At 44.2% G+C, this 26,378-nt stretch overlaps 2 protein-coding genes across 7 annotated transcripts in view; one reads left to right on the top strand and one right to left on the bottom strand.

Moving 5' to 3' along the window:
- MYO9B (myosin IXB) overlaps positions 1 to 10,692 on the top strand; it is an 83,010-nt gene extending 72,318 nt beyond the window's left edge. For 2 of the 4 annotated variants that reach the window (XM_083373743.1, XM_083373741.1), the window contains 8 exons: positions 137 to 265; positions 1,297 to 1,402; positions 3,906 to 4,037; positions 5,445 to 5,568; positions 7,695 to 7,742; positions 8,631 to 8,755; positions 9,551 to 9,678; positions 9,868 to 10,692. In XM_083373743.1, the coding sequence (XP_083229869.1) occupies positions 137 to 265; positions 1,297 to 1,402; positions 3,906 to 4,037; positions 5,445 to 5,568; positions 7,695 to 7,742; positions 8,631 to 8,755; positions 9,551 to 9,678; positions 9,868 to 10,082 (1,007 nt within the window). In that variant the 3' untranslated portion in view covers positions 10,083 to 10,692. Of the gene's footprint in view, positions 1 to 136; positions 266 to 1,296; positions 1,403 to 3,905; positions 4,038 to 5,444; positions 5,569 to 7,694; positions 7,743 to 8,630; positions 8,756 to 9,550; positions 9,691 to 9,867 lie in introns of all 4 variants that reach the window. The other 2 variants (XM_083373744.1, XM_083373742.1) reach the window with 2 other exon arrangements.
- A 361-nt stretch (positions 10,693 to 11,053) lies between these two features.
- Positions 11,054 to 26,378, bottom strand: part of ZNF414 (zinc finger protein 414) — a 35,357-nt gene continuing 20,032 nt past the window's right edge. For 2 of the 3 annotated variants that reach the window (XM_083373828.1, XM_083373827.1), the window contains exons 2-8: positions 21,041 to 21,167; positions 20,747 to 20,854; positions 19,624 to 19,731; positions 16,887 to 16,992; positions 13,738 to 14,258; positions 12,397 to 12,555; positions 11,054 to 11,865 (exon numbers count right to left, since the gene is read on the bottom strand). In XM_083373828.1, coding sequence (XP_083229954.1) covers positions 11,789 to 11,865; positions 12,397 to 12,555; positions 13,738 to 14,258; positions 16,887 to 16,992; positions 19,624 to 19,731; positions 20,747 to 20,854; positions 21,041 to 21,068 — 1,107 coding nt within the window. In that variant the 5' untranslated portion in view covers positions 21,069 to 21,167 and the 3' untranslated portion in view covers positions 11,054 to 11,788. Of the gene's footprint in view, positions 11,866 to 12,396; positions 12,556 to 13,737; positions 14,259 to 16,886; positions 16,993 to 19,623; positions 19,732 to 20,746; positions 20,855 to 21,040; positions 21,168 to 21,367; positions 21,608 to 26,378 lie in introns of those variants that run through there. The other variant, XM_083373826.1, reaches the window with a different exon arrangement.

Genomic DNA, 26,378 nt, shown 5'->3' with positions numbered 1-26,378 from the left:
AAAAAATCTTCGTATTGCCCTTTGATTCAGAATCTCAAAGTTACCACATTCCAGCTGCCATTCCTACGCCTCTTGCATAGACCAAGGAGCTTCAATCTTTCCCTCTTTGTTTCTTCCCCCCTTCTCTCTTTCTCAGACCCAAACTCAGTGCAGCTAGAGAACTACCCCATCCATACCATCACTGGGATCTTCAAGCAATGGCTGAGAGAGTTACCGGATCCTCTTATGACTTTTGCTCAGTACAACGACTTCCTTCGGGCGGTGGGTAAGTAGTGAAACACCTTAGAAAAATGGGATGATTCTTTTCTCAGATGGTGGGAGACTGGCTCCAATTGACTTCTGTAAGAAATAGGGAGGCTGGACTAGATAGACCCCGGATATTACAGGTAGTCCTCGACTTACAACAGCTCATTTAGCGACCATTCAAATTTACAGTGGCACCAAAAAAGCGACTTACAACCATTTCTCACAGTTATGACTGTTGCCGCAACCCCGTAGTCCCACGATCAAAATTTGGATGCTTGGCAACTGTCTCATATTTATGACGGTTGCAGTATCCCAGACTCATGCGGTCGTTTTTTGGCAACCTTCTGACGAGCAAAGTCAGTGGGGAAGCCAGATTCACTTAACGGTTGTGTTATTAGCTTAACAACTACAGTAATTCATTTAAAAACTGTGGCAAGAAAGGTTGCAAAATGGGGTAAAATTCATTTAATAATAATAATAAAAAAAAGTTGGAAGGGACCTTGGAGGTCATCTTGTAGGCCAACCCAACCGCTCAGGAAGGAAACCATATACCATTTCAGACAAATGGCTGTCCAATCTTTTCTTTAAAAACCTCCAGTGTTGGAGCATCCACAACTTCTGGAGGCAGGTTGTTCCACTGGTTAATTGTTCTAACTGTCAGGAAGTTTCTCCTTAGTTCTAGGTTGCTTCTCTCCTTGACTAGTTTCCATCCATTGCTTCTTGTCCTGCTTTCAGGTGCTTTGGAGGATAGCTTGACTCCCTCTTCTTTGGGGCAGCCCCTAGGATACTGGAAGACTGCTATCCTGTCACCCCTCGTCCTTCATTAAACTAGACATACACAATTCCAGCAACCGTTTCTTACATGTTTTAGCCTCCAGTCCCCTGATCACTTTTGTTGCTCTTCTCTGCACTCTTTCTAGTGTCTCGACGTCTTTTTTACATTTAACAACTGTCTCTCTTAGCAACAGACATTTTGGGCTCCATTGTGTTTTGCAGGTCAAGGGCTGCCGCTGTCTAACTGAATTCTTCTTGTACTCTCATTCCTCACAGAGCTCCCAGAGAAGCAAGAGCAGCTCTGTGCCGTTTACAGTGTCCTTGAGCAGCTCCCACAGGCCAACCATGACACCTTGGAACGGCTAATTTTCCACCTGGTCAAGTAAGAACCACCGTCTTTCTGGTAGTTTGATCCTGTGGTCAGGGAAGTGACCGCAGCCTATGAGAGGATGTGAATTTAAAATTTACGAGAGCCAGAGAACATTTGGCCAAATAACTTTAAACATTCAAAAGATGTCTCTGCATAGTTGTGTTTGAAATTTACTTTACGCAAACTCTAAGATTCTAAGGTCAATAAAGTATTAAGCAGAGCAAGGCCTGTTTGAAATCAAGAGGCCTTTTTAAAACAAATCAACGCTGTATCGAGTTATTTAGAGGGGGGGGAAAATCTAAAATAAATAAAGATAATCAAACTCATCATCCCCTTTCCCAAGACTGCCTAGAAATAGACGAATTTCCTTATTTCTGAATATTGAAGTGTGGGAAATAAGAAGGGCTAGCAATTAGCGAAACATCTTTGCTTGCAGGACATTCCACCTTCAATCCCTGTTATTCCCATTTATGAAGATAAGCGATGGGAAAATCTAGACACGTAAAACCCTGGAGTTTGCTCTAGGGACATTTGAGTAGTATTTTCTGGAATGCTCATTTTTCTCCCAGTTGTACTAACTAATCCAACGGTTTTAGAGATGGTTCATCTGTTTTGTGAAATTACATTTCTGGAACTGATAGCGGCTCATGCCATTATGAATGCAGTTTGGGGACTAAGGTATATGTGTGAACCACAAATTTGCTTTCCAAAACACACTCAGAAAAGCCAGATCAGTGGATTTTGGCAGGAAAACAAACTTTCTAGGGAACATCAGAAAGTTCTAGGAATGGACTTTTCAGATTTACATACTAGAATTATGGCTCCTGCTAAAGCAGGTGAAAACCAGGGTGGGGGTGCTTTACTCCAAATGGCAAGCCAGTTGTATTATTGTATTATTATTATTATTATTATTATTATTATTATTATTATTATTATTATTATTATTATTATTATTATTATTGGTTGTTGTTGTTATTATTATTATTATTATTATTATTATTATTATTATTATTAATTATTATTATTATTATTATTATTATTCTGCCCAACTTCCAGTGAAGTCGCAAAATACCTAGATGAAAATACCATGGCTGTATTGACTCGTGTCCTGGTCACCTCACTATTAAATAATTATAGCTTGCATTTCTATAGGGGAGTACCTTGGAAGTCTTCATTTGATCATAAGTACAGTGACTCATCTGCTAACTAGTGAGAGCAATTTGACCACATAACACCAATAATATAGCCACCGTGTTATTAGTTGTCTGCTTCTGTGTTATTATCTTCATATGTTAGTATCTTCTTACTTTTTTTTTTAATTCCATTTATATCCCGCCCTTCTCCGAAGACTCAGGGCGGCTTACAAGCTTAGCAGTAGCCTTCATTCTATGTATATGCCTGCTTATTAGGGCTTTCACACACACCCCCAAGCGGCATTATTACAAAGTCAGCTTATTGCCCCCAACAATCTGGGTCCTCATTTTACCTACCTCGGAAGGATGGAAGGCTGAGTCAACCTTGAGCCTGGTGGGACTCGAACCTGCACTAATTGCAGGCAGCTGGTGTTACTTAAGGAGGCATTAGCCCACTGCTCCACCAAGGCTCTTTGAGTCTTCCAGAATCGGACAGGATATAAAACCATGTTCTCTAAGATGATTAAAGGCCTGGAGACAAACACATATGAAGAACAGTTGCAGGATTTGGGTTTGGCTAGTCTAGAGAAAAGAAGGACTAGGGGGGACATGATGGCAGTATTCCAGTGTTTGAGGAGGGGGTCAACTTGTTTTCCAAAGCACCTGAGGGCAGGACAAGAAACAATGGATGGAAACTAATCAAGGAGAGCAGCAACCTGGGACTAAGGAGAAACTTCCTGACAGTGAGAACAATTAACCCAGTGGAACATCTTACCGTCAGAAGTTGTGGGTGTTTCATCACTTGAGATTTTTAAAAAGAGACTGGACAGCCACTTGTCTGGAATGCTATAGGGTCTCCCGCTTGAGCAGAGGGTTGGACTAGAAGACCTTGAATCTCCCACTCTCATACACATCACCTTGGGATGAGACCTTAATGCATTTCTTGTAGGAAAGACTTACTTGATGGAATATACAGGAATGTACCTGTTCTTCATTTAGAAGATCCAGAGCTATTCTTCGGTATCACTTGATAGCTTTATTAGTTGGAAGCAGAACATTCTGCATTTGGTTCAGCAACAGCCTGACTCAATATACAGATGATATATAGGTTTAATGTATCTTATTCACTGTGTAGTAGATGGTATGGTGAAAGAAGCTAAGAATAGCCTTCAGGGAAAAGGAACTATTTTGGGGAGAGAAAAATTGTGTTAAAATCAAGCTTACCACAATATTGTGGTATAATGAAGGCAAACCAAAGTTAGTGGGTTGGCAAAAGATGCTGCCAATGTAAATAGTATAAGCCAATATATCTTTTTTTCTCCTTGTAATCTAGCATGCTTAAACACACACAAACACAAACTTTTTGTCATACCCAAACATAGGGTAGCTGTGGTGGAAGAAGTCAATCGGATGTCACCCAACGCCCTGGCCATTGTCTTTGCCCCCTGCCTCTTGCGCTGCCCTGACAACTTGGATCCTCTCACTAGCATGAAGGATGTCTCCAAAACAACCACGTGAGTTATCCTAGATTGCCTGTGGACAGTGAGTTCTCTGCCCTTCCCTGGAGAATAGAAATTGTGTGGACGGGTAAACTTCTGCAGCGCTCTAGGTCAGGGCTTATCAACCTTTTCACCCATTGTACCACTTTTAGGATATGGCAACATCCGAGTACCACCGGTCGCCTAGCAAGGTGTCAAAAACTTGATGACAAAAAAAAAGGAAAAAAGGGATGAAGTACAGGTAGTCCTCGACTTACAACAGTTTGCTTAGTGACTGTTCAAAGTTACAATGGCACTGAAAAAACTGCCCCCCAAGCGACAGCCGAACAAGACACCTGCCTGCCCGCCCGGTGGTACTCTTCCTCCTGTCCGAGGTTTTCATTGTTGTGAGCATTTCTGTTGAGGAATGGCAGCGGGGGTGGGGTGGGGGGTGTTTGGTTTTTATTCCCCCCCCCTCCACTGGGTGGTTGCAGCAGGCTTTGGTCACTTCATATGACCCTGGGACACTGACCGTCATAAATATGAATCAGTTGCCAAGCATCTGAATGTGAATCACAAGACCCTGGAGATGCTGCAACATTCCAGTTGATTGGCGCTTCTTCTGGGCTCAGAAGCACCAGGATCAGCGCCAAGATCCAGCTGGAGCCTGGCACTGATCCTGGCACTTCCACTCAGCCCTGCAGCTCCAGCCGTCTCTCGCTCAGGCTTGTGCAGTCCTGCCACTGGTTCAGCTCATTCCCCTCCCCCACTACCACTTTTCTAGGATGGTCGCGTACCACCTGCCAGGTGCCAATGTACCACAGGTGGTACCCATACCACTGGTTGGAAAGCCCTGCGCTAAGTAGAATAGGCATTGCTAATGAAGCCTAGTCTCAGCGGTCTACAAAAATAAATGTTCCAGAGATCTTTAGTGTGAATTTTATTTCTATCATCTGACTATTACCTATTCTCTTTTCTCTACAAGTAATAAGGCCCTGAATTTGTTTTTTTCCATCTCTCACTATTGATCTCCTGGCCAAATACCACATTCTTTTTGAAATTTCTTTGCCACCCCTTGCACTGATTTCCTTTTTCTGATTCAGCTGGCTTCCTATGAGAGATGGTAGAAATTGAATGGTCTCTCTGTTGGAAGAGGAAGAGACAAAGGTGGATCTGATGGGAAATGGGAGGTTGGCTGGTTGTTAATATATATACAACATCAGCGCATGTGACCATCCAGTGACTTTCCTTGCGCTGACATGTTCATAATGGCATTGTTGGGAGTCTGGTGCCTCTTCTGTCAGCCCGTTTATCCGTGCGTGTGTTCACTTGATCCATTCATCCTCTCGTTCTTCCATCCATCAAAGAGGGGCCCATGAATGATCCCTGATTGTTTTCTCCATCTCTCCTTTTGCTCCCTCTCTCTTCCCTATCCATGGACAGGTGTGTGGAGATGATCATCAAGGAGCAGCTGAGGAAGTACAAGATGAAGATGGATGAAATTTGCCAACTGGAAGCAGCAGAAAGCATTGCTCTTCGGCGGCTTTCACTGCTTCGACAGAACAAAGTAAGCGCTGGGATTGCACAGGACATGAAATGGGGGGGAGATCTCACAACAGGAGTGTGACTTTTCCATTAATCTCACACCGCAAAGCTGATACGTAATGTGCGAGCGCTTGCCAAATTCCTAAGGACTTATTTTTGTTTGAGTGCAAGTTAGGAAGGGGGGAAAAATAGACTCGATTTCAAGCAGTTCTGATATACTCTCAAAATATAATTCAGTCAAGGATTATAAAGTTGGGATGTGTCTAGCCAGTCACAAGAAGTTCTGCTCTAGTCTCCTGATTGTCCCACTGCACCTGGGTTGCAGAGGCCGTTGGCACCGAGTCCAGTTCAGCCTTGGTGGAGCAGTGGGCTAATGCCTCCTTAAGTAACACCAGCTGCCTGCAATTAGTGCAGGTTCGAGTCCCACCAGGCTCAAGGTTGACTCAGCCTTCCATCCTTCCGAGGTAGGTAAAATGAGGACCCAGATTGTTGGGGGCAATTAAGCTGACTTTGTAATAATGCCGCTTGACGGGGGCCGAAAGCCCTAATAAGCAGGCATATACATAGAATGAAGGCTATTGCTAAGCACATTGGTTTGTGCTTAAATTGTAAGCCGCCCTGAGTCTTCGGAGAAGGACGGGATATAAATGGGATTAAAATAAAAATAAATAAAATTTTAGAGAACGTTCTGGATGTATGAGTCAAGATGGTGAAGTCTACAAAACAGTCCTGTCATGGGTAGTTGAAAAACTAGTAAGTTAAATTTGGTGGAGGGAGAAAAAGAGGAGATACGGTGGTCTTCCATGTGTTGTACATAATGGAAGAAACAGAAACGTCTCTGTGAATGCTAGAGAAGGTAACCATAGAAATAATTAATGTATGGAAACAGTTTTTTGCTGAACATGAAGAAAAAAAAACTTCCTGCTTTGGTAGCTGCTTTATAGAGAGGAAGGACAAACAGACCCTTTTAGAAAGGCTTTAGCAATGATAAAAGTTCTTATAGGGATGTTCGTAGGGCCACCTGAGCAAGGTTTTATGCCTTGAGGTCCATTGATGGGCAAGGCGTTTAAAAATGCCTTGATGTCCATTGATGGGCAAGGCGTTTAAAAGTTTTGTTCAACCACCTTTAGTCCCAATCCTTGACAGTTTTGGTTAGCTTTAACCAAAAGCTAAGATTAACTGGATCTCTTTTAGAGGTTATTAATGCAGTGCACCTCTTTTGATAAGTTGCTGGATGATAGGTTACCGAGCCCTTTTCTGTTTGGGTTTATGCTGAGGTTTAGCACTGAAGCCACTTTGGTCACTGTTCTAAATGTCTCCTTTGAGAAGAAAGATGTAAGTGCAGCCCTGTTGATTCTCTTTAGCTGCTTTTGGCAATGTTGGCCATGCTATTTTGCCAGATAACTGCGTGGTTTGGGAACCCGGTATTTATATTTTATGTTTCTTTTATATTTAGTGATTGATTTTATGTGGTAAAGGTAAAGGTTCCCCCGCACATGCGTGCTAGTCGTTTCCGACTCTAGGGGCCGGTGCTCATCTCTGTTTCAAAGCCGAAGAGCCAGTGCTTGTCCAAGGACGTCTCTGTGGTCCTGTGGCCGGCATGACTAGACGCCAAAGGCGCACGGAACGCTGTTACCTTCCCACCGTAGTGGTCCCTATTTTTCTACTTGCATTTTTTACGTGCTTCAAACTGCTAGGTTGGCAGAAGCTGGGACGAGTAACAGGCGCTCACTCTGCTACACGGCACTCGGGATTCGACCCGCCAAACTGCCAACAAAAAAATTCTGAGCAGCGGGGTTACACTGATCATTAATATTCCTGTACTAAGAATCCCCCAAACCCTGCTAGGTACCAATAGTTGGTCTTGCTGTTTTATTCATCTGTTCGACAGTGGAGGAGTGTGGAAAGCCCAGATCAAGCAATCTCAAAAGTCATCCCAGCTTTATAATTCAATAAGTTTAATATTGTATTAGTCTTGGAAGCTTGCAAATATATTGGCGTTGTTTAAATCGTGTACAGCATTGTTATGATTTTTAACTCTTAATATATACTGTATATTCTTCCAAGTCTTTGATTTTTATTCATGGAGAGTCAGAGAAAATGTTTTGGCTTCCTGTGAATGTGCCATTCATCTCTCCTTTTCTCTAGTTGTGGCCAGTAAAACTTGCCTTTTCCTCTCCCCGCGAGGGAGCCCCGGTAGGTGAAAGCACCGACGTGCCCCCCCCAGTGCATGGAACGTTGCTCCCTTCCTCTCTTGCCTCTCCCAGCATCAGCCGAAGATCAGAGAAGGCTGTTCACAGCTCCTTCTCACGCTGAATGCTTCAAAACCCCTCACTTCAAAACACTGCATGTTTTCCAACGGTGCACATTTTCCCTCTTTTCCCAATTAATTACAGGGACTGAATAGCGGGTTGCAAGAGGGATATTAACCAGTGCTTCGCTCTTAGGAGAAAAGAAAAAGAAAAAAGATACTCCTGTATCCAAGTTTGGCCTTGGATGCTTAACCCTTTGAATTTGTTTACACTAACCCAGTTTCTGTGTTTGGGCGAATCTGGTGGTTGGCTTTTGTCAAAGGGAGACGTTTTCTATGCACGCGCTTGGAAGCAGCCTTAATATCCCAAGGCACCGTAAATTCACATTTCAGGCCTCAGATTGATCTCTTTGGGAGGGAGGAGTGTTTGTGAAACGGTACCTGCTTTTCCGCATCGGGATTCAGTACCAGCTCTTCTTGTTTTTATACTCACCGTAGCCCTGCAAGCTGGATCCAGTACTAAGAAAGGACAGCCTGCTCTAAAGCACCTGTCGGGCAGGTATCTCACACTCGGGCTTCCTATTTCCGGAGCTGCCCGGCTTCCGTCATTATTTTCCTGGCTTGTTAAAATTATAGTTTCCATTTCAAGCCTGGAAAGCTAAAATTGCCCAGCCAGAGCTAGAGGCTGCTTCACGCTCTGCTGCAGTTCACAAGACAATTAACTTCCGGGGTGGGGGGGATGGATTTAATGGCTCCTAGCTACCCAGGGATGAGGATGTGCTCTTATCCTTAGCCAGGGGGAACGATGATGTAACTCTCTTTCTATCCTGCAGAGCCCCCAGACTACAGGAGCAAGCAGTACCTCACCTAAACTTGGACGTTTGCCTGAAGAGGAGGAAACAGACGACAGGGAGAAAGAGCTGCTGATAGAACGGATACAGTCCATAAAGGAAGAGAAGTGAGTGATGGCTTGTAAGGGCCCACCCTCTGCAATTTGTCCGCCAGCTCTGAGAATCTCCTCTACAAAGAAGAGCCAGCCCTGCTTGAGTTTCCCAGTAGAATTGATTGTTGCGGAGTCTGTAAAAAAAACTTTGGCCCGCACTGCAAAGCGTGAGAGAATAGTAAGGATTTTTTTTTAAAATCCCATTTATATCCCGCCCTTCTCCGAAGACTCAGGGCGGCTTACAATTTAAAGCACAAACCGATGTGCTTAGCAATAGCCTTCATTCTATGTATATGCCTGCTTATTAGGGCTTTCGGGGGGGGGGCCCCAAGCGGCATTATTACAAAGTCAGCTTAATTGCCCCCAACAATCTGGGTCCTCATTTTACCTACCTCGGAAGGATGGAAGGCTGAGTCAACCTTGAGCCTGGTGGGACGCGAACCTGCACTAATTGCAGGCAGCTGGTGTTACTTAAGGAGGCATTAGCCCACTGCTCCACCAAGGCTCCTTTTCAGGTCTCTTGTTAGGCTTGTGTGAAAGCCTCTCCCAGATGGCCCTGAGCTGCCCTCCTCCTTCAGTAGCAAGCAAAGCCCACCAATAAGACTTTATTCCACCCCAACAGCGATTACCCTTCCCTTGGTTCCAATAGTAACCTTAGGACTCGATGGATCAAAGGCTTTGAAAGGAGGAGGAGGAGGAGGAGGCAGAAAACCTGCTCTTTTCATTATCCCAGTGTTTGAAATTGTTCCAGCCCTCCCGTGGGATGTTGTAGCTTGTCTTTTTCTCTCTCTCTCTCTCTCGCTTCTTTAGGGAAGACATTACATACCGTCTCCCCGAGCTGGACCAGCGTTGTTCTGATGAGGAGAATGTCGACTCCGAGACATCGGTTAGCACAGAAAGCTTGTTAGAGGAACGTGTGGGGTGCTGTGACCCTGAAGGTCAGTATTAAGGTATTGTGCAGAGGTTTTGTTTTGTTTCCCCCCCTCCCCTCCCTTCATCATTCCCTTGGTGGCGCTGGCCATCCTGGCACCTGTCTTTTCTGCAACTTTCTACTGCAACAGCAAAAAAACAAAAAAACCCCTTTGCAATAGGTTTCTTAACCGAGGGTCTCTCCTCCTCTTTTAAAGGAAGCACGGAGCCTGCTGCTCAGTGCGTCAGCCTCTCCGCCAAAGAAGAGACTGGATCGCCAAAAATGCTGCCGTTTTCAGCCAAGGTAGATTCAGTCCCTCCTCACCTATCCACCACATGTGGACCATCCTCTTTGCTTGTGCTCAAGGGAAGCCCTCTTCATCAAAATCCAGGGGATGCACGTAGCCAAGCCCAAGTTGTCTTCCAGGACTGAGAAGCTAACAGACCTGCTCTCTCCCTGCTCCGAGGATGAACTGCTCGCAGGAACGTGCCAAGAACAGTCATCTCAAAAGTAAACAGGAGAGACAGGCTCAATGAAGGTCAAAAAAAGGGGTCCCTCGCAGTCCTGCTTCGGGAGCTGTTGGACATGCTGCCCTATTCCAAACCCAGTCCGGGTCCAGTGTTTTAAAAGTTCTGATGCTCGTCAGAACAGAACGGTCATATGATTTGCACCAGGGCTTTTGGGTTGGTGTTGAACCTGGAAAACAACTGGTGCTTCTCCGATCCGCTGAGATCAAATATTGATCCAATAGTTACAGCTCTGAAGCCGATTTCCATTTTCCGAGATGAAGCTTGAAATCCCCTTCTCTGCCCGGCAGTCCACTCAAGTCTGGCTTCTTCCTGTCTGCTTGCAACAGGCTCTTCATAGGACCAAACAGAGTCAGAGCACTCAATAACTCTGTTTCGGCTTTAAGTCTCTTGTCTCGGATTGTGACAACTTCCAACTGGTTTACAAAAACTTTCCAATGTTTGTAGTAACCATTTAATGGAGACCAAAAATGTATCAATGTTTATATTAAAACTGCACTTTTTTTGGGAAAAAATGACATTGGGAGTTTATTCTTCACAGCACAACGCCAAGGGCTTCCTCCTATCTTGGTAAACTATAGCCGGTAGTTCTATCACTGTAACTGCCGAGATTAGTTTTGATAATCAAACCTGCTCTTTTAATAACCTCCTTTGGGGAAGCTCAAGTATTGAGCTTCCCCAAAAGAGCAGTATTGAAAATCTCAGCTCCTTTTTCTGCAGTGACCCATAAATGAAGAGTCAGCTGGTGTGGCCTGTTGCCATTCTTGGGACTTCATAATAAATAGGAGCGGAAGGATAAACAAACAGAGGCATTTTCCTGTCTTCCTTCTAAAAATGAGACATTCTCTCCTAAACGCTACAGACATAAAATGTGTCTTTCTGTACAATTCCAATTTATTTATTTTTTCAAAAGCAGCAGTAGCCCACTTACAAACCTGAGCATAACTAGTCATGACTGTACAGAGTAAAGGAAGATTTTTTTTAACCTTAAAAGCGGGGGGGGGGGAAGTAAATTTTAAATAGAAAAAAAAAGTAAGGAAATGCACAGGAAAGTTGATTAAATTAATCCAACTCCCTTTCAAATGGTAATCAATTCCCATTCCCTTTTCTTTTAAATGGTACTCAAGTCAACACATTTGTTTGAATTGAAAGGAGGCATGGAGAGGAAGTAGGTGGGAGGGGAACTGAGCACATACAAGACAGTCTTCCAAACCTGGTTTATAAAGAATGGAGAAGCCAGAATCCCTGACATTCTTTACTTGACAAACCTGATTTAAGCCAAGAATGAACAGTGGCTTATGTCAGTAGCTTGTTATTTGAGAAAAAAGCCAAGGACTAGATTCAAATGCAATGCTCAACAAAACGTAAGACTGAAGAAGTTCGGCTTTTCCTGCCAAAGGGAGTAACTAGAAACAAACAGGAGTATCAATGCTTTTGCTCATTCTGGATAAACTAGAATGCAGACTTCTGGCTTAAATTTGACACATGGTTGTCCCCAGACACCTCCTTTGGGGGGGGGACGGAATGCACACACACACACACAAATCTCTCCACGCAGGTGCTGTTTTTCATGGGGGAATTAAAGTCAGCTTAATTGGCCCAGTGGAAACCTCACAGTGGGGAAAAGAGAGAGTTCTCCACTTCTGGTGTCAACTTCGGGTGGAATGAGGGAAGAGGAACACCAAAGTCTGGGAAAGAGAGAAAAAAAAAGAGGGAAAAAAATATAAGTTTAAAGTAATACAGTTAAACTACAAAGAATCAAAATGGAAGGGAAAATTCATAAGAGAAGGGTATATTTCTTTCAGGATTAAGATAGAACAGTTGGGTTAAAAATGTCAGGCAACAGGCCCCCCCCTCCCTCCCCCTGGATTTAAAATAAGTTCAGTAATTTGGAAGGTCTCAGGAAAGCCTTTTACAAAATGTAAGCCATTAAAAGAGTCGGGAGAAATTATTACACGCCTGTTTGTAACATCTGCACACATTTGCATCTCAGCTGAGAAGAGCCCAGTCTTGTTTTAAGGGTTTTTTTTAAAGTCCTTCCCGTAGATCAAATTGAGGAACTGTTGCATTAATGAGGGGAAACGCAAGGTAAGACCTAGAGCGAGTCCTTCCGTAACAGGAAGGAAGCAGAGGACTCTCGGATGAGGAGTTGTTGGTTTTTTTTCCCCCCTCTTTCCAAAATTTCATTACCAAGATTCCCCATGGCTGTTGGCGCTCACCCATTTCCCCATCCAAGCGACTGGTTGGAGAGGGATTTTTGCGGTGGTCTTCAGTATGCTGGGTCATCTCCTCCCGAGAGGCTGTGGAATAGGGGCACTGTAAGCAATTGTAACGACCTCGGGTGTGTTCCCATACAATCCGGCTGTTGGAGGAGTGTCCTGCAATGGAAAGAACAAACAAGCTGAAACACCCAGTCGTCTGGTCAGTTTCCCCGATTTCCAAGCCACTGCAGATCTAACCGCTCTGATGAAAAGATAACTAGAGGAACTCTCTGATGGCTTAGATGGATTTTGCGTGCGTTATCTTTGAGAAATTGTAAAGAAATGGTAGAGGATAAGAGGAAAAAAGCTGTGTCTTCAAAACAAGAAGAAAATTCGGAAGATTATAGATACTGATAGCTGGGAAGATTCTAGAGCAGACTGTAAATGATCGTGAGGTACTTTTAAAACAATGTAGAAGACTTAGACCAACAAGGATGTGTACAAAATAGTTTTCTTGAGTAAATTACAGGAATATTTATTTTTTATTTTATTGGATTTATATACCGCCCTTTCCCGAAGGACTCAGGGCGGTTTACAGGGTATTTAAAACCAAGATCGATACAAAAGTTAAAAACAATTTAAAAAGATTAAATCAAATCCCTAAAAAATAAAAAACCCAGTTAAAATTCTCAGCCTGGGCCGGAGAGCTCAAAGAGCCAGGTCTTCAGGTCCCAGCGGAATGACCGAAGGTCGGGGGCAGTCCTAAGCTCCACGGGCAGCTGGTTCCAGAGGGCAGGCGCACCCACAGAGAAGGCCCTTCCCCTGGGTGTTATCCGCCGGCAATCTTTTACCGGCGGCACCCTGAGAAGGCCCTCCCTGTGGGAGCGCACTGGACGAAGGGAACTTGATGCCGGCAGCAGGTGTTCCCTCAGACATCCCGGACCCAAGCCATATATAGCTTGATTTCAGTGCTACATTTGATAAAAGAGTATTCTATTATATTCTAAACTGGTCAACTGAGGGCCGAATTAACATGACAATTAAATGAATACATACTTGGCCTGTAAAATTATTCATCAATTGTTTCTACTCTACTATAAAAGGAAATGCCACAAGGTTCAGCCCTGCACCCCGTATTCCTCCATGGCTTAAGGATGGTCTCAAGCTGTTATGACTTACAGTGGCATCTCTTGCACAGCCCCCCTGAAGTAACGTAGTAAAAAAAGTGGGCTATTAATGCACAACTCCCAAAAAAAGGGTGTTGATACACCAGCCTGAGACGCAAACTAAAATTTAGAGCAGATAACAGCAGAATCGCACGTGTGTTGAAGAAAAAAATGGTGCGGGATGGCTGCTCACCTTGGCTTTTCTTCCACACAGCATTGGAAACAGGGAGGCCTTGGCCTGCTGGCAAGAAAGGCCTGAGGCGGTTCTGCACCGCAGCTTGAGGTAAAGCGTAGGACGTGGGGTGCACGTAGGGCAGGAAGGGCCCTGAAACTGAAGGGTGAGGTGGCCCGGAGAATTTTGCCAAGGAGGGTGGCCCAAACAGGGATTGCTCCAGCAACGCCACAGATTCTAAGGGGCCGGGAAGTCCAGCCGGAAGGGAGTCGGGGGCCAGAGGAGTGTCCATCGTGCCAGGGAGAAGAGCTTCTTTTTTGATGTGCTGTATGGCTCTCTGGAGTTTCGGAAGCTCCTCCAGCAATTTCCCCGCTGGCTCTTTTTCCAGGCTAGAGGTAAGCGGAAAGATGGGTTTCTCTGAAGTCAGGGCTGGGGAAGTGGAGCTGGTGGTGCTGGTGCTGGTGGTATTGGCATCAGAACAGCTGTGCAAGTGCTTGAAGAGGGAGCGATAGGTTCGGAAACGTGACATGCAGTTCTCACATCTGGAGGGAATAAAAACGGAACAGGCTAAACAAAGCATTCGGCACTGAACTTTCCAACAGGCTTATGAACTAAAGCATTCTCCTTCCCTGCTGAGCGCCGGGCCCAGGTTTCCTTACTGTGTAAGGAGATCTCCAGAAAATGAGGTATGTCAAAATTTTTGCAGATTTTGGTGGGAACTGGTGAATCACTTTTATTTCTACTCCACTTTTATAATTTTGACTAATCACTCCAGACGGCGAATACATCCAACATACTTTCCCTTCTCTTATTTTCCCCACAACAACCCCGTGAGGCGGGCTGGGCTAAGAGAAAGTGACTGGCCCAAATTCATCCAAGTGGCTTTCATGGCTAAGGTGGGACTTGAACTCACAGCCTCCTGCCTTCTAGCTAGTACCTTCACTACTAGACCAAACTGGCTCTCAGAAACAGTGCCGTCATGGGCATAGGTGAAAACAGGAAGGGGATTTGAAAAATTGTGGACATAAGTGAGAGGAGAAAAGGGATCGGAAAAGATCCTTTTCACTGAAGACATAATAGTCTCGTAAACCTAAAATGGCTTTTATACACAATATCCTGAAAGTATCACTAAATCTGTTTGCATTACTTGGAGGCCTATTAGAAACAAAGAACATACCTGCAGTTTGGTAAACTGGTTCACATTCACTGAAGAGTTCAGTTTGCTTCAGCTAGTTGAGGGGTAGGCAACCTCGGCTCTTTTATGACTCATGGACTTCAACTCCCAGAATTCCTGAGTCAGCTATGCTGACTCAGGAATTCTGGGAGTTGAAGTCCATGAGTCATAAAAGAGCCGAGGTTGCCTACCCCTGAGCTAGTTCGAGGCTATTAGCCAACTACAGGCTGGATTTGCACAACTTCCTCAACCAGGATGCAAACCCACTCCCTACTGTTTATAAACCAGATGCTTGGTATATCGTGCGATACCAGCCAACCAGCTACAACTTAGCCCAGGATACAAGCTGTAGTAGACACCGTGCAATTCCCAGATGAAAGAGGCTACGTGGCACAAAAAAAAGAAGAACCAAAAATAGCTCAGGACCAGAAGCACTGCATCCTGCCTTGCCTGGGTTTTAAGATTCCTGGCTGGAGACCAGAAGAGACCTACATGGGCTACAAGTAGCTTTCCAAACCATACCTTGGCATCCATCTGGGCTGCACTAGTTTGCAGTGGTTTTCCTCCTTACTGAGGGCCTGGTACCCGTTGGTGGCGAGATCTGCTATACACTTCAGCTCCAGGCCAAACAGTTAATGCAACAGAAGTGCTAACCCAGTGCACGGAGACTGTAAAGGGCCTGAATGATTTCAAGGAAATGCCAAGGCTGACTCTGAAAGGAGTTCTGCTCCATCTATCAGACGTCATTTGCATTTTGAGCTCTTCCTGGATTCATGGCTCCTGGCTGCTTTACGGTAATGTGGTCTATATGCTCCCTGTGTAAAGTACCCAGAATCTACAGCTCGTATAAATGCAGTGGCCCAGGCAGCGATGGATGTATCTTGATAAATTCAAAAGCCCCTCTGTGAGGGAGACGGGTAAGATGTTTGAACTCTCCTTTGGTGGGGTATTTAATCAGGTGCAGGATGGCAATCTGGCAGGGATCGCAATGTCACTGCAATAGTGACATTGGGCGGGGCCTGGCCTAGATCAGTGTTTCTCAACCTTGGCAACTTTGTGTGGACTTCAACTCCCAGAATTCCCCAGCCTAGGTAATCTCCAAGATAATTTCTACTCCTCATTTTCTACGTGGGCTGGAGTGGCACGGTGACCTAGAGATGGAGCTCTCGTGAGATCATGAGTTTGATCCTAGGTAGTGGCAAATATTTTGCTCTCTGGACATGAGTTATTGCCGGCTGCAAGCTCCATGTAGGGGGTCAGAAAGGGCATCCGGCTTCATTCAGTCATCCCAACTCCACCCCGATGCAAGGGATTGTTAAAAGAAAAAAAACATTCTACTATGTGGATTATGTGGACCTTATATTCTGCCTTAGACTTCATTTGGCCTAATTCCATTTTTCCCCTTTAAGGCCGGTTCCCTCTTTGCCTAACTACCTTTGTCAGCCTCTCATCTGCAAATATTCACGGGAGGATGTTTGCTTTGAGTCAAGAATAGAAAGCCAGGGTGGGCAGAACGCCTCATTGAGGCATAAGGTGTTTATGCCTTATTGAAGGGGACTATTTGGGGAGAGTGATCTTTGCTTAGTCGTAAGGAAAAAGAGTTATTGTAGTTCCGCATTTTTCAGCTTTGGCAACTTCAGAATATGTGGACTTTCAACTCCCAGAATTCTCTAACCAGCATGGAAAAACTCATTAATTGGAGCCCCCATATAGACTTGCTCTCTATTACATTCTTCTTACTCTTTTGAATCCCCCTCAAGAGTCGCATAACAACCATCCTATAATGCAGATTAAGCTGATAGTGAATTCCCCCGGATTCAGTTGCCAAGCTTGATCTATCACTGGGAATTCAAAGAAATGAGAAAGAGTTCATTGGAGAGAAACCTATTTAATTTTGACCTAATTTTCATCAGCACACTCCACTCCACCCTTTTCTAGAGCATTTGTTAAAAGAAACATACAGGTTTAACAAAGATAAAACTAAGCAGGGTCTTACTTGAAGTAGCGGTTGGGCTTGTAATGCACCTTCATGTGACCCATCAGGTCTTGCATGTTGGGGAATGATTCCAAGCAACCAGGAGTGGAGCAGCGGAATGTCTTTCCTAAGAGAAACCCAGCAGTTCAATGTATCTGTAGCTTTATTTATTGGTTTATTAAATGTTCCAATAGAAGAGAGTTTATCTGTAGCTGTAACTCAAGTTGAACTGTAGAGTCCTTGGTGCTTTCTGAGCTGGGTCTATGACAACTCACCACAGCCAACTCGCCGCAACTAACTTTCTGCAGCCAACCTGACATGGCCCACTTGACTTGGCCCATTCACCACGGGGCAAGAAATATACTAATATCAAAGAAACAGTGAGATAGAATCATGAAAGAAAGGATACCAAAGGAGGGACAAAGTAAAATACGAATGACAAAAATTAAAATAATTTCTAATGATTAAACTGAGTCGTTGAATTGTCCTGCAGTGAGTTGTCCCGTGGCGAGATGGCCAGGGCGAGTTGTTCAGCAGTGAGTTGGCTGTGGCAAGTTGACTGTGGCGAGTCACCCCACTCCGCTCCGAGCTGGCCTGTTTGCTTGTAGAACTTTCATGACTTAACTAGGTGGCATCATCAGTGCAAGGAAATGTGGGGTTTTCTCCCTATTTAGACAAATTAAATTTTCCCTGCAAGGCAAACCCAACATTCCTTCGCACTGACGATGTCATCTAGTTGGGTAATAAAACATCTGCAAACAAGCAAACAAGCTCGGAAAGCACCAAAGACTCCACATTTATTAAACGTTTTTGCCACCCAATTCCCAACAGGCCTGGGTGAACAGCCAGGGTTTTAATTAGAGAAGACCTATTTCTTCCAGTCCAGTCAGCCTTTTGAGGTAGCCTAGACAAGCCACAAAGCTAACCCTACCTTTATGGTAAGGTTGCAGTAACAGAATCTTGCAAGTCTAAAACTATCATCCCCCTTCCTTGTTTTTAGTTTCTCAAAAACTAGGGAGGATTCATCCCTTCTGAGGCACTCTCTCTATTCCCATCGCTCCTTTGAGCTCAGATTTGATGTTTTAAACCTTTGTTTAGACTGAGGCTCTTCTTCCTACCTATTCCCCCCATACTATTACAAGTCCCAATTTCTTGCCCAGACCTTAAGTTTGCAGAATTTCAGACAGCTTATACATACGATGGCCCAGCAGATGGCAGCACCTGTCTTATTTGGCTGATTTTCAACAGTAAACAGGATCAGGCTTAAATTCATTCTTAAACAGAAGGCCATCAGGAAATCTCAGAGGTGTAATCTAAACTAGCAAATCTACAATCATATTGGAAAAAGTTTGGCCAAAAGGGCAACAAGGCCATGGACACATGGTCAGCAGAAGACGAGTTCAACTTGAGGGTGACTATTTTTAAAAACATGGTGGATTTGTCCGTTGAAGTCATTCCTCATGTGACTTTATAAATAAATGTGTTACGGAGCATTTTATCATAAGATGAAGGCTGGACTATCTTTCAGGTAGGATCAGAGGAGAGATATTACTACCTCATGAACCCTGCTGATTATATCAAATCTCTATTCAATCACAGCACGGACATGGGGGGATATGGAAGAACACAGGAGTTTTTGTGGCACTCTTGAACACACACACACACACACACACACCCCAAGAAGCACCTGTCTGGCTACTTTTGAAAACAGGATACCTGTGATGCTGCATTTTTAATACACGTCCTTTGTAAAACCACACATCAACTATACTAGCTATCATGAATGAGTTGTGTAAAGATGTCTCTGTGGCCACGTTTATATAAAGAGCTTCACTCAGCAGCAAAGCACAGGCTTTGCATGCAGCGTCTGAGTTCTAAACATTTTCAGTTACAAAAATCAGAGTTAACAGGGTTGTGAAATGGGCAACAGAACAGTGGAAAACTGCCAGTCAAAGGAGTTGATGAAATTCTACACATCGAACATTTAGGGGGCACAGACAAATCCCATGCACCCTTTCCTTCCTCCACAGCAGCCTTCCCCTCCTTTGCTGGGAAGAAGAGAGGAAGGATGCTTGGCATTTTCTCCACAAGAGAAAAATCACAGTCTTTCTTCTCCCATTCTTCCCAGCAAACGATGAACTCTCTGCTGACTCTCGAGGACCATGCTAAAAAAAAACAGAGAGGAAATACAGCAAGAACATCTGAAAGCTTCTGCTTAGTTACACAAATAAGGTAAAGGTTTCCCCTGCACATGTGTGCTAGTCGTTTCCGACTCTAGGGGCCGGTGCTCATCTCCGTTTCAAAGCCGAAGAGCCAGCGCTTGTCCGAGGACGTCTCCGTGGTCATGTGGCTGGCATGACTAGACGCCAAAGGCGCACGGAGCGCTGTTACCTTCCCACCGTAGCGGTCCCTATTTTTCTACTTGCATTTTTACGTGCTTTCGAACTGCTAGGTTGGCAGAAGCTGGGACGAGTAACAGGCGCTCACTCTGTTACGCGGCACTCGGGATTCGACCCGCCAAACTGCTGATCTTCTGATCGACAAGCTCAGCGTCCTAACCCACTGAGCCACCGCGTCCCAGTTACACAAATAGACGGATATAAAAGAATGAAAAGCAACCCCTAGGCTCCTGTCCTGCAAAATTCATGAAAGAAGAAATAAGGAAACATAATTTTCATGGTCTCCCTACTCTTCCTCTTCTCCTGACCTATACTACCTCCCCCCCCCTCACCCTCCAAGTTTGAAAAGCCAGCCTTACCCTCAAGGGACTCCGTGGGCCGATAGTGGACCTGCATGTGGCCAAGAAGCTCCTTCATGCTGCGGCAGGCCAGCCGGCAACCGTCCCCCGAGCACTGGTAGCGTTTCACTGGAATAGGGAGAAAGAACAGAAGCAGTGGTGCTTTCTCTTCAAAGGAACTCTGTAGGAGCCTCCATAACGCCTGCTGATTAAGTGAGCCCCAGGTGGACTTGGAGTTGAGCTGATCCTCGGCTCGTGTTTCTGTCAAACTGGCTTGAGACCCCCCAGACAGCCGTTTTCCCAGCTAAATTTTCCCCTTCTTTAAGATATGAACAAAAGTGGCTTCTCTCTTCAAGTTAAAAATCATGAAATATTTCGCAAATTAACTTGCCCGCGGTCCTTAAAATACCAAGCCAAGATTTTAAAGGATAGGTTACCATTTGCTTCCAGGTCCAACTGAAGCTGCTGGTTGTCATCATTAAAGCCTTACGCAGCCAGTGGTCAGGTTGTTATTTGAAGGGCCATCTTTCCCCAGTTATGTCTACCTGACCCACCAGAGCAGAGAGGCGTGTTATGGGTCCCCTCCATCTGGCTCGCTCTCTGTGGAACATCATCTCTATGGAAAAAGACTGGCCCCCACTTTCACACTCTTTCAAAAGGCCCTGAGGACATGGTTTTACCAAAGGACCTGGGGACCCCAGGGTAATATGGAGCCCCCCCCCAGTGGTTGGTTTGATTGCTTTTGCGGGGGGAGGGGGCTATTTCCTAAGAATTACTGTGAGTGAGTGGGGCAGCCGTATCAATTTTCTAAATAAAATAGATGATTGATAGACGATAGGTGACAGACAGACCAACTGCTATAAAGATAAGCAGGGCTTATCGGTGAGGAAAAACTGCCAGATAGGATGTACACAAATCCCACACAAGAGGACATCGCTTCCTAAGAACTTTTCAAGTGCATTGCACCCATGCAGGAGAAGAAATCATGTTAAGGAAGGAAACAAATTCACAAGTAAACGAAGACACTCCTCTCTGGAGGCTGACACTCGTTGTGAATCCTTCTCACCCTTTTAATGTTTCGCGACTGAAACCGGAGAGTGAAAATGACCGAGAGGTGATAACGGAAGTACAACCTCAAATTTACCTGCGGTAGGTCTGCGCTTTGGGAGCTGCAGATCCTGATTTCGAGTACTGCTACCTCCAGTCCACGCTGGCTGGGCCTGGCTGCCCAAAAGCCCTGGATTGTTAGAACCTGGGAATCGAGAAAAGCAAAGTGGAGTAAGAAACAGCATTTTAAGTGAGGGGTTGCAGCATCGTAAAACTAGCCAGGGTTTTCCGACCGCAGTCACCAGCTAGGCTTTGAACCCACCATATTGTCTTATAGTAGCAGCTCAGTTCAGCCCTTTGTCTCTTTCCTTCCCTCTCAAAACGTATTTACCCTCCGATGAAGATACGGGAGATGCCATTTCCTCCTTCTCAACCCAGCTCTGGATGTGAGGGGGTGAAGCTCTGAGCGAAGGGTTGGTGGGCAGGGTTAGGGCAGGCGGCGTTGAGGGCGGATTCTCCTAGCAAGAGAGGAGGAGGAAATGAAAACCCGTCTGCAAAAGAATATCGCGGAAAACTCTCGTCTCTCAGCCTCAGTTTCTCCACTGGAAAAAAACAAAGAGGATTTAAGAATACACTGCTAAAGAACGTGGTTGTGACCTGCTTGGCCAAAATCTCTGGTTTGTGCACTGATCTCTTACTGCAACTACCTCACAACTACCTTCTTTGTTTCTCCTCTTCCGCCTTTCCATTCTGATGGCAAAGTCATAGCCTCCTCTCATCTGCCTCCCTTTTTTTCTTTCAAGATTCAGCATCATCTCCCCGTCTTTCGAAAGCCCTCTTTCCCCCCCTTTACTCTCCAATCCTTCTGTATTAAGACAGCTCTGTCCTACAACCCCTCGTTCCTCTGGCTGCACCACCCAGACTGTCACAAATCAGTCTACTTCCAGAGATATTATCTCTTGCTGCTTCCCGGAATGCAGGCAGTCCTCATCTAACAACCGACTACTTGGCAACTGTTCAACGTTATGATGGACCCCAAATCATTACCTATGACCCAGATTTGATGTTCCAACATCTGCCCCTCTCCCTCATCATGTGTCCACATTTTGGGCATTCAGCAACCAGCCTGCATTTACGGTCACTTGTAGTGTCCCACAGTTATGTGGCCGTGATTCGCCCCCTCCCCCCTGAAACAGGCATTTACTTCCAGTTTTCAGAAAAGAACACCTATTGAAAAAAATGGGTTCGTTTAACCACTGCAAAAAAAGGTCCTAAAATCAGGCATAGTCATGGTCATACGTCAAAGACTACCTGCGTTTGCAAATATCTCCTAGAACAGGGGTGGGCAACCTTGGCTCTTTTATGACTCATGGACTTCCAACTCCCAGAATTCCTGAGCTAGCCATGCTCAGGAATGTAATTTTTTACATCACCACGATATAAAAAAGATGTCGAGACTCTAGAAAGAGTACAGAGAAGAGCAACAAAGATGATTAGGGGACTGGAGACTAAAACACATAAGGTTGCTGGAAATGGGTATGTCTAGTTTAATGAAGAGAAGGATGAGGGGTGACATGATAGCAGTGTTCCAATATCTCAGGGGCCGCCACAAAGAAGAGGGAGTCAAGCTATTCTCCAAAGCACCTGAAAGCAGGACAAGAAGCAACGGATGGAAACTAGTCAAGGAGAGAAGCAACCTAGAACTAAGGAGAAACTTCCTGACAGTTAGAACAATTAACCAGTGGAACAACCTGCCTCCAGAAGCTGTGAATGCTCCAACACTGGAAGTTTTTAAGAAGAGACTGGACAGCCATTTGTCTGAAATGGTACAGGGTTTCCTGCCTGAGCAGGGGGTTGGACAAGATGACCTCCAAGGTCCCTTCCAACTTTATTATTAATATTATTATTATTATTATTATTAGTAGTAGTAGTAGTAGTAGTAGTAGTAGTAGTAGTAGTCTGCGAGACTGCCTTTCTCCTGTGAAATCATTCCTTCAAATTTATCTTTTATTTTAATTGTGTTAATAACTTTTTGAGTGTAAAAGAAAGAAAATGAGCAGGAATGAGCAAAAAGAGATTTATAAGCTGTACTGTATAACCAAAAACCATGTTTTATTCAAGGCTTTTGGCTTCTGCACTCTAAAAAAAATCAGCTGACAGCTAAATATTGACATGGACAATAAAACAATTCTATGCTGCATCCTAATTTACCATTCTTTTTCAACTTTCCTTCCTCTCTTGATCTCCCAGATCAAATGTTAGATGGTAAGTTCCTCAGGAAAAGCACTTGGATAATAAATAACACAAATTTATACCACGCATATTGTATAAATATATTTAAAGGTAAAGGTAAAGGTTCCCCCGCACATGCGTGCTAGTCGTTTTTAACTCTAGGGGCCGGAGCTCATCTCCATTTCAAAGCCAAAGAACCAGCGCTTGTCCGAGGACGTCTCCATGGTCATGTAGCCAGCATGACTAGACGCCAAAGGCGCACGGAACACTGTTACCTTCCCACCGTAGTGGTCCCTATTTTTCTACTTGCATTTTTACATGCTTTCGAACTGCTAGGTTGGCAGAAGCTGGGACAAGTAACAGGCGCTCACTCTGCTACGCGGCACTCGGGATTCAACCCGCCAAACTGCCGACCATCTGATCGACAAGCTCAGCGCTCTAACCCAAATGTTAATTGTAATACCCACCCAATTAACTTGACAGGTACCACAAGACCTTTTAAGATTGATATTGTCACTTCAAAGTTACTAAGTACATTTCAGAGCTAAGGCTATCACACACACACACACACACACACATCTTAAGAAGAAATTGGGTAGTATATTGGACCCACAATCCCCTCTCTAGACCCAAGTCCCATTTGCAGCATTGTTCATTTTGGATGCTTTTCAGAAGCTCAGAAACGGAAGAAAAAGAAAAAGGCTAGAGCTTCAATAATAATAAGAAGAAGAAGAACAGCTTCCACTTACATTTTTTTGTTTTACAATACACGGCAAGGCACATCTAAATAAGTGCAGCGTGGTTTGTAAAGTTTACACCAACAGTTAAGACAGAAGGAGGAGTTTTACAAGATCTTCTGAAAGACTTTGTGGCCGCAGAAAAAAATAAAATGTTTTAAATCATAGCAAAATAAATAAATATTGCAGCAGAGCGTCCTCGTTTTGGCCTTTCATTAAAGGTTTCAATTATATCAAAAAATCTCAGAGCAAACTCTAAGCTACAGGAAAGGAGGCAGAAGGCTGGGTGTTGGGGAGTTATAAATTAAAAAGCTCACAAGGGCAAAGTAGAATATCCATCAATTGAATGGCTGGCTGCAAGGAAGGGGAGGGAATGACAATTTGCTATTCATTTGGGTACCATTTCCATTCTTGCCTTCTGATAAATACACGATTATAAGCAGAGAGGTGGAAAAAGGGTGACGTAGGTTTTCTGAATTCACTGATGGAAGAAATGGTTCTCTAATAAGGCCTCCCTAATTCAAGCGAATTCCCCAATATGCTGTTTTGCATCTTCCTGACTGGACTGTATCTCTGCAATACATACTCAAGACCTTGTGGCATTGGCTACTATGGGCTTAAGGCCTCTTCCTTGTTGTGTTTGGAGTATGTTCCTTTGGGCTGATTTCTTCCAGATTTATATTCCATCCCCTTGGCTCCTAACCTACTTGGGAGTGATGGATTCCATCCCTATGCAGGGATAGAGAGGATAGCCAAACCATCAAGTTGTGAAGAACACCATGATTTGGGACTGACTATTATAACGCTTTCTTACAGGCGGTACCTGCTATGAAGGCAAAGGAGAGACGCTTCCCTGCCCGGCTACTGAAAATCTGTGTCTAAAACAATACCAAGATAGGCCAGGCCACCTGAGGTGAAGCTTTTTTCTACTTGCTTGCCAAAAGTCCGTGAAGTCTACTTCCTTCCTCCTTGCCTTTGCTCTATAGCAGAGGTGGGCAGTTAATTTTCCCAAGGGCAGAGTAGAAGTGTTGTGGAAAGCTGAACCAATAGTGTTGGGAAGGTGTGTAGGCACTCACATAGGCACATATGTAGACTGGGGGGGGGGAGAAAGCAGTTGCCTTCAAAATAAAAGTGATGCAGTCGTATTGCATGCATGGCGTACACCTATTTACATTTGATTTCTAATTTCCAATTACCTCACGTGGGCCAGATAAGGACAAAGGGACAGATGTGGCCTACGGGCTGTAAAAGAGCCTTCCCTATTCTTTTTTTTTAATTGTATCCTGCAAATTGCAAACATCCCATAGAAGATATTGAACACTGCAGTCAAAATAAGAAAATCCAATTTCAAGGGAGAAATTAGAAAAGTAATCCAATTTTGATGTAGTGGTTAAGGCATCGGTCTAGAACCTGGGTGGCTCTGGGTTCTAATAGCACTTTAGGCACAAAGCTGGCTGGCTGATCCTGGGCCAGTCATCTTCACTCAGCCCTAGGAAGGAAGCAATTTGTCTGCCAAAATCTTGCCAAAAAAATATCTGTACTTATCCAGACAATCAGAAATTAAGACTGACTCAAAGGCATAAATTCGAGGAACTTCTACAATGAGGTATCCTTTGATCTACTGGGTCAGCTACAGAGAGAAAAGAAGAAAGTGAGAACAAACTGGTTTTTAACAAACACTAATCCTAACCACATCAGTTAAATTTCTGAAGGCAAGGTAAGAAGTAATGAAGGATTTCAGAAAGAGAAGACAAATCCTAATTTCATTATTATTTTACAGTGATACCTTGGTACTCATCGTTAATTGGTTCCAGGAGGCACCACGAGTACCAAAAATGATGAGTACCGAACCAATTTTTCCCATAAGGAATAATGGTAGTGAGTCACAAGGCAGCCAAAAATGACAGACAAGTTCTAACTTGTGTGTTGAGTACCAAACAAACGATGAGTACCAGCACAAAATTTTTGGGTCAAAATATGTTGAGTACCAAATTCAATGAGTTCAAAACAGTTGAATACCAAGTCACCACTGTACTTGGATTTTGTGTTTGGTTTGAGTTTATAATTTAGTTTTAGAAATGTTGCCCATTGCTTTGGGACTAAGTGGGTGGGTTACACATGCTGTTTCAATGAATTTAAAAAATAAATTCATCTAAGATGCAGGCGGGGAGACAAGCAAATACGAACACAGGATTCTTTCAAATTATGTGCCTGGGTTATCCCCGTTCATCTCTCTCTGTGCTTCCTCTTCTAGGAAGCCGTGTAAACAAAGCAAAGTCCAACACTAAAACACTGCACCTCCCCTCTCCCCATATCTTTAACAAAACTAGGACTAGAATTAACTCTTATCTTTTAACTGTAAATGGTTAGATTAACAAGAGGCAATATTATGTTACAGCAGCAGACGAAAACCCAGCAAGGACAAGATTAGATTGGATTAGATTAGATTAATTAGATTAGAAGAATAGAATAGGAAAGGAATAGAATAGGAAAGGAATAGAATAGGAAAGGAATAGAATAGGAAAAGAATAGAACAGAACAGAACAGAACAGAACAGAACAGAACAGAACAGAACAGAATAGAATAGAATAGATTGGAATGGGACCTTGGTGGTCTTCTAGTCCAGCCCCCTGCTCAAGCAGGAGAACCTATACCATTTCAGACAAGTGTCTGTCTAGTCTCTTCTTAAAAACCTCCAGTGATGGAGCGCCCACAATTTCTGAAGATAAGCTGTTCCACTGGTTAATTGTCCTCACTGTC

The sequence above is a fragment of the Vipera ursinii genome (genome assembly GCF_947247035.1).
Source record: "Vipera ursinii genome assembly, chromosome: 1".
Lineage (NCBI taxonomy): Eukaryota > Metazoa > Chordata > Lepidosauria > Squamata > Viperidae > Vipera > Vipera ursinii.
This window is presented reverse-complemented; position numbering and strand designations above follow the sequence as displayed.